We start from the raw sequence: 8,471 nt of genomic DNA, 5'->3' as shown, positions 1-8,471 counted from the left end.
TTAGAAACTAACTATTATAGTATGCACTCTATGTACTTCAATATAAAAATCCTTTATTACTCTAGATGTTTTCCCTCCACTATGTCAATCTATAACCAAGAGAAAATCTCTACATGATTATGTCCATCCTCCCACCCTCATGCTTGACCCTTAAATTTTAATTAAAAAACCCAAACTCATACATTAGGTTAGGTCTTTCCTCCTATGATAAAAGGACCAACTAGCTTTGCTTGACAAGCCCACAAAGGTTGTGTCCAACATGAACCCCCCCCTTCCATACTTTTAAAGCTAAAAAAGAAGTTCAAATTTAAATGAAAAACAGAGCCGGGTTGGGACCAACGCCCTTCACCAAAGGAATATGTGTTGGGTTCGGACTCCACCCGCTCTTTACCACTTCAAGTCCCGATTCATCGGCCACGCCCGTCTTCTTCTACCCGTTCCACCCGTGTCCTTCCCATTTCGCACCCGGCTGCCCTTCCTTACACTTTGAATCCGCACCCGCCGGTTGTTTCACGCCCAGTTTTCCCACCCGCCTCACACGCCTCAACCGCCGTTCACTACTAATAAGGAATCGGCACCCGTCCGTTCTTTCCTTGTACCGCAGTTGGTTCAGTAAGAGGTCCTGGCATCGATTCTTCTCCAGCAAATGCTCAGGAACACGGATATGAGATCCGACACCCGTCCGAGGCCTCCTTCCTCTTCGGAAGAAGAAGATAATGACTCGGAAAAATTCTATGTGAAGCCCAGTTTCCCAGACTGTGACGAACCGCCGCCTTCAAAGAAGAAGAAAAACAAGGATGCCCCTGCACAGGAAAATTTCAAGGTAAAGGGACGGAGGGAAGAACCATTCCAAGCGTCATCATCTGTTTCAAAACAGAAGAGATCTAAGAAGAGGCAGCGCAAATCCGGAATTGACTTAGAAGAACTCCTGGCACGAACTTACCCCAAGGAGATCCCAAAGCCGGTGGAGCATGCGAATCAAATACCAGCTGAAGCTTCCAGTCGCAGATCGACCCGCAAAAAGAAAAAGACGGCGAAAGAAGTCAGTGATTATGCGAAGAAATGGTCCGGCGATGACGAGATTTCTATTGCCACGGCGCTCCTGGAATGTTGTTCACCTGAAGGTGAAATTAACATTGCGGCATTTTACCAGCGGGCTAAGGAGTCTCTTCCTGGCGAGGTAAGTAATTCTCAGCTATACGATAAGATGAGAAATATGAGGAAAAGGTTTTGGGCCATAGAGTCCAAGCTTAAGGAGCAAAAAGTTCCAGAGGACGAGTTCGCTTACAGGACTCGTCAGGAGCCCGCTCTATTTATTATATGGAAGCAAATCTGGGGAAATAATGTGAATAATCATGAAATTCGTGCTGAAAACCCTAAGGAAAATGACGCTCAAGATCTTAGGTTAATTGAGCTTGGAAACCCTAGTAAAAACAGAGAAGAAAACTCCATGGAAATTGAAAATGAAAACCCTAGGGGCAATGGAGCTGAAAACCCTAGGGAAAATAGAGATGAAAATCCTATGGAGATTGAAGGCGAGAGTCCCAGGCAATATAGTAATGAAACCCTTAGGAAAAAGGGAGCTGGAAGCCCTACGGTGAATGTTGACGAAAGGGAAAACTCTCAGGGAACTGAAGGTGAAAACCCTAGAGGGATTGAGGGTGAAAACCCTACGAAAGTTGGATCCGACAGCCCTAGAAAAAATCAAGTTCCCTACAGCAGGGGAAGTGGAGTTGATGAAGATCAGCAGGAACGTGAAGGAAAGGAAGACGAGGAGCAAAGCCCACAGAATCCCGCGTCTCATGAAACCCCAAACTCAAAAGAAAACAGGGTTTCCAAATTGCTGCAAACCAAAAGTGGGGGTTTTGAGGATAATTTTAAAATCTTGCTTGAAAACACAGAATCAAGGCTTCAAGCGTCGATTGAGAGCACGATCCATCGTGTCGCTGCTGCTTCAGCTGCCGGTGCAAATTTTCAGCCCTTTGGAGGTTTTGGGCTTGAGATGGGAATGGGAATCTTTTTGTCAAGAAAAATGAAAGAATTGACGGATGGTGTGAATTCTGTCAAGGCGTTTCCTGGTTTAGATCCTGCGGAGACTCAGGAATTGCAGCACAAATGGCACACACTCAAGATTCAGGAGCTGAGGATGTTCTGTGATAGCTTGGAATTGCTGCAAAACCAGTGCAGGTTAATTTTGAAAAATGCCGAAACTTCAGGTTCTAATGACAATCATAGATCTTAGAATTTCAGAGATTGCATTTTTAAAAATTTTGCTGGCAACCTTCTCCTCTGTAGATATCATGTTTTCGCTTTATGTTTTAGAATTTGTAATTAGTACTGTGGAAGTTACAAGCACTCTTATGCACCAAAATGAACTCAGCTTGATCTGAGCAATTCATGGCGTTATATTAAGATCTTTTCAATCTCTTCCCACGTTCCTTGAATCGATTTGTAGTTCAGAATTACTCAGTTCTATATGATCATAGATTCTGTCATATTGATAATATTTGTCTTCAATTTCGTAATTCATGATTTTTGAAATCTGATAGTCATTGTCTAGATAGAAGCAATGAACAAAAGTGGAAGTGGTATACAATGACTAATAACAGACCAAGGGACTGCATACTTCATGCGTTAAATTAAATTAGGGTTTTTTTTTCTTTCTGTATATCTCTTTATAGCATGAAAACTACATATTACACATTTAAGATGGCAAGCGATAATAAGAAAGGGTTTGGCTTGAGCGCAATTTAAAATTTGAATCTGTAATATTATGAGTCAAATATGCATTTTTGATTTTTATCTTTGGTATGTGTCGAAAAAGGTTCAATCAAAATTTTACTCATTTGTGAATTTTGAGACAGGAATGTGTCATTTTTTTTCAAATAAAAAACACTTGCACTTCTGATCCTTAGAATTAGAAGAAAAATAAATTTTAGAAAAATCTTTAATTTCTCATAAAGTAATAACAATATCATATTTCTTTTTCCTTCATTTAACTATTTACTTAAAAAATATCATTTAAAAGATAATATTATGTTTTTAAGATTCAACAGTGTAATTAGTGTTTGAATGTAGAATAGAAAATATTATAACTTTATGATAAATAAAACGAAAAAGAAGTCAATTTTATGAATAGTAAACTTGTACCATTTAAAAGATAATGTTAAATAACTAATTATTATAATATGTTTGCTAAAAAACAAGGTCAAATATCAAATTGGTAGAATGACATAACTTAGTTGGTTCTTAATTCAAGACTCTTAACATCATTCTCTCGACTTTGTATTGATCATGTGCTTCGCTCTTTTATATAGGAATACCCTTGTTAGCTCATTTATCTTGATTCCTTGTTTCTTATGGTGAGAATCAACTCTTTAACAAAATATGGTGTTGCTTTGTATGGATCAAAGGTAAAAGCTCACCATTGTAACAAAATATGGTGTTGTGTGGTGGTCATTGTATCATTTTTCTTTCTTCTATTGAACAAATTTGACATAGATGTAATGCACTAGAAGCATTATTCCACCAATAAAGGCTTGAAAAATGCTAGGTGACTTTTTGTGGCCTTTTATTGAGTATCGTGGTCGAGGATCCCAAAATGGAAGATTAGAGGGTTTTTTTACCTACTGAATTACTCTCTCTCTTGAATAAAGAGATGCATTCATTGCTCAATACATTTGAATGGTGTAATAATTATATGGGGCAACATGGAGTAGACAAGGCAACTAATCTCACTAGAATCTACTCATGATCATTAAAAGGCCGAGTTCTTTTTATGGCACGAAGGCCAACAAGTTGTGTTCACTATAATTTTTACTCTTCTAATTTAATGAATGATACATATAGATAAATTGTTGCGAAAAAGATTTGACACTCATAAAGAGAGACAAATCCTTGAGGGTGATTTCAAATCACTACACTCAGGGTAGCTAGCCAAGGTTTTCATTAACTCTAATCTATTGTTGAGATGTTTACTAATGAACAATTTAAAATGTTTTTATCTTAAATTGACATGTTTTTTATGAAATTGAAGTAAAATATTATAAGTAATGGATTATTGTTAATAATAGAAAATATAAATTAAATGTAGAAATAAAAAATACAAAAATAAAGGATCTAGGTTGAAAATCTAGAGCTCTGTGCCTCAAGTGCTAGCACCTTTTGCAAACTATGATGTGATGTGTTATCTCATTTGAACGAAAATTTGAAAAAAATGATTCTATCTAGAAAATTGTCACTCGTACATACAATAATAAAAAATCTAGAAGTACAACAAAAATGATAAAATGACTATGATGATAAACTAACAATTAAGCAAACTATTCTAGTGCAAGGAATTCATAATTTGAAAAAGAGATTAAAGAGAGGATGTTGTTGACTTGATGGTCAGCACCTCCTTTGGGGTTCGCAACATGGCTTAATCGCCTCCCATGGATTTGGGTAAGTATGGCATTTGCAGTGGACATTGATAGGTCAAGTTTTTGGCACAACGACAAACATACCTACAATTCGTATTAGAGCCTTGGGTCATGGGTTCGAATCCTGGGAGGTCTCTTTCATTCGGTAGGTGTAGAACCCTCAGTCGGTGCTAAGGGGGGGATTGTTGACTTGGTGGTTAGCACCTCCTTCGGGGTTTGCGACATGGCTTAATCGCCTCCAGTGGATCTAGGTAAGTCTGGCGTTTGTAGCGGGCGTTGATAGCTCGAGCTTTTGGCGCAACGAAAAACATACCTACAGATGTCACCAAATGGATTAATTACACCAGTTTATGCAATTGTATATAACACCCAATCCTAACACGGTGGAGGTAATGGGAATTATTGATGAGTTGAGATTATATGATTTTGGATGACTTGATGACTTTTGATTTTGAAGACTTGGACCTTAATATTTTCTTCGATATTAAAATGATTCTAAATTTTATATAATTACACGAAAACAAATAAAAACAATAAGAAATTAAATTATCCTCAACAATGTATTATATTGTTTAGTATGAGTCCTTTCACACTATAGTACTCCACTATTGTACAACATTTAAGATCTCTATACATTTATATCGCCCCCTTAAAAAAATTAATTATATATTAGGTTGGGTTTTCCTCCACCTCTTGTGGTGGAAAGATAACTAAATTTGCTTGACAAACACAAAATGTTTGTTTCCAACTTCCACACACTTAAACAAAAGAAGGGTTTGAAATTTACATGACACCATAACAAATGATGTCGAGATCATGTTTCAAGTGATTTTGGCAAAATGCATACCCCTTAGTCCTCAACTCTTAGCCAAGCCAAAGAGGTGTCAACCTAACCCTTGCGCTCCTATATCAAATTTATCTAAAATGATTTTGTGGGGGTGATATAAAACCATCCAAAAAAAAAAAAATGAACTACATTTGCTTGACAAACACTTAACCATTATGTCCAACTTTGATCTCCCACCCTCACACTTAACCATACAAAATGAGGTCAAGATCATGCTCTAAGTGACTTTGTCAAAATGGACACCCCTTATTCCTTGGTTCTAAACCCAAATGGTATCAATCTAAAGTTTGTCCTCCAATATCAAACTTATCTAAAACGATTATGTAGATTTGATATAAAACCATCCAACAAAAAGATACAAAAATAAAAATAAAAAAATATACATTTTCTTACAAAAACAAAGGATTATCGTCTCCCACACACTTTAACAAAAGAAGGGTTTGAAACTAAATGACACAACCTAAGGTGGATTGTGAGCAAGGTCCTTTATCAAAGGACGATTAGTTTAGTCCGCACCCTACTCCACTTCCTCTACCATCTCCACCCACTTCCAATCCTTTACCCGTGTCAGCAAGCATTCAACCCATCTTCTACCCGTTCCACCCGTGCCCTTTACCACTTGCACCGGCCGTTCGACCCGGCAAAATAGACTGAACGACACCCGCCGGTTCGTTTCCCTAACCGTTCCACGCGGCGTTCTCTCGTGACAAGTAATCGCTACCCGTCCGTTCTTTCCTTGTATCGCAAGTTGGTTCTTTAAGAGGTGTCGTGTTCCATTCTACTCCGTCAAATTATGAGAGGCAATACACCTCCGAAGCCTGTGTCTTCTTCATCTTCAGAAGAGGATGACGAGGAAAAATTGTCTGTGAAGCCCAGTTTAATAGGCACTGACGAACCGTCGCCTTCAAAGAGGGAAGAAAACGAGGATGTCTCTGTACAGGCAAATTTCAAGATAAAGAGGCATAGGGAAGAGCCATTTCAAGCTTCTTTCTCTTTTTCAAAAAAGAAGGCGGCATCTAAGAAAAGCCTGGACAAATCCGGAGTAGACTTAGAAGAACTCCTGGCGGGATCTTGCTCTAAGGAGATCTCTGCGCCGGTGGAAAGTGCAAAGCAAATACCATGAAGGCTCCGATCGCAGATCGAATCGCAAGAAGGAAAGGCCGGCGAAAAGAGAGAACGATTCTGCTAAGAAATGGTCCGGCCATGAGGAGATTTCTCTTTTAATTGGCTATTATGAATGTGCATAAACATTTTGACATGATTTGTATGGATTGAAACAACCCAAGCAGGCAAAAAACACTTTTAAGTGGAAAATGGCGAATGAGCGCTAATGCATAATGTTATGAACGGCTCTGTCGGGTCCATCCATCGCCCGATGCCCCGAGCCCGCCCCATAAAAAAATTCTGGCTTCTGGTTCGCTTATTCCTTTGCGCACTCCGCCTGACCTTTTATAGTATTGTGTGGAGAAGATAGGCACTCTCATCATCATTCTTCACAAGAAAAGAAAATGTAGAAATTGGTTTGAGATAGTAGTCAATGGATCAATTGAGTTCTTCCAAAAGTTTGCTCTTAGAAAAATAGATTTTTCCCATCACTTTCAATTAAACAATGGTCTTGTCAAAGGTTATTATAATTTCGAAATAGTTAAGGTGGTCATGAGACCACTTTAATAGTTTCATGCTCGCTATTTGTGAAAAATTGGTGATATCATTTAAATTGAGAAAAATATTGAATAGTGGGGTCATGTAAAATAAGAAGAGACATGGAGAGGTCAAGATGGAGTAGAGGTCATGTTGAAGAGAGGTTTATGAGGTTTTCACCAATGGAATTGTCTTCATTGTTGGGTCAACTATCATTGTTAATGTGAGTAAGGCTGGATACCTCTCAATACCTCTCAACTCTTAATGGTAAGCTAAAAGAAGCATAATAATTCTTATCGTGGAGTTCAATAAGTTTATGGTATCCCCAATCAATTTGAACACCCCATTAAATTGTGCTGGGTGGTATGAAATCAATTAATATGTAAGTTCCCCATTAAATTGTGCTCGGTGGTATGAAATCAATTAATATGTCAATTTACACAGTCTACATAACAATATAATAAAAATGACTCTTAAAGGAATTACAAAATTGATTCAAATATTAAAAACAAGAAGCTACAAAATTGATACTAAAATAACTCTTGCACTATGAAATTATATAAACATTCCAATTACTTCTACATTAGTGATAAAAAGCAACTAACTTGTGAAAACTATTTTATCTTGGTTTTAGAAAATAAGAGTATGAAAAAAAGATCCAACTTGAAAAACCATCTCACAAGTGTCAACCATCTCACAAGTGTCATCTTACTTGACAAGTCTTGTGGTGATTCAATTGGCTACCTTAGAACTTAGAAGATGTCTCAAATGTTAAGGCCACAACTTAGAAGATGTCTCTAATTTTCTTATACTTTTTTTATTGCTCCCTTTCTTTGTACATTCATCCAAAACAACAAAAAATGTCTCCAATTTTACTTACAACTATATTAAAACAAATGAAAAACTATAAGAAACCAACTATTATAATATGTATTCTATACTTCAATATAGATCTTTTGTCACCCTAGAGGTTCTTCCACCAAGGTCAATGGGCCTTTGGTTTGTTGGTGAAGTTGAATGGTTCTTAATGAGTTCACCAAGAATCAAGTTATCAAGTTTTGTTGAGTACAAGGCTCCAACATTATAAGGGATGAGGTTGGGATCGTTCCGCACGACAAATTTGACCTAAGTCTCATGCTCCCATATTAGATTGCTAGAATGACTTTGTGAATGAAAAATCCTCCATCAACCCAAATAAAAGCCTCCCACCAATGAATCAATATATTACCCAAGCTAAAATCTCTACATGATTGTGTCCATCGTGTAGCCACCTTCATGCTCGATCCCTAATTAAAGAAAAAGAAAAAAAAACCGAACTCATGTATTCGGTCTTCTTTTTCCTCCTCCTATGCTGAGAAGACCAACTGGGATTGCTTGACAAGCCCAAGATGAAAAACAGAGCCAGGTTGGGACCAACCCCCTTTACCAAGGAACAATGTGTTGGGTCCGGACTCCTCAGTCGCCTCCACCCGCCCCTTACCACTTCAAGTCCTACCCGTGACCCCAAGGATTCAAAGGCAACGCCCGTCTTCTTGTACCCAATCCACCCGTGCCCTTACCAG

General features: G+C 38.0%; 1 protein-coding gene across 1 annotated transcript; it reads left to right on the top strand.

The window, feature by feature from the left end:
- Positions 1-363: 363 nt before the first annotated feature.
- Positions 364-2,433, top strand: LOC131032718 (uncharacterized). The gene has a single exon (XM_057963752.2). The coding sequence runs from the start codon at positions 647-649 to the stop codon at positions 2,240-2,242; it is 1,596 nt and encodes a 531-aa protein (XP_057819735.2). The 5' UTR covers positions 364-646; the 3' UTR covers positions 2,243-2,433.
- Positions 2,434-8,471: the final 6,038 nt, after the last annotated feature.

The sequence above is a fragment of the Cryptomeria japonica genome, chromosome 3, assembly GCF_030272615.1.
Source record: "Cryptomeria japonica chromosome 3, Sugi_1.0, whole genome shotgun sequence".
Lineage (NCBI taxonomy): Eukaryota > Viridiplantae > Streptophyta > Pinopsida > Cupressales > Cupressaceae > Cryptomeria > Cryptomeria japonica.
The sequence above is the reverse complement of the archived record's forward strand: the minus strand, read 5'-3'. Positions and strand labels throughout refer to the sequence as shown.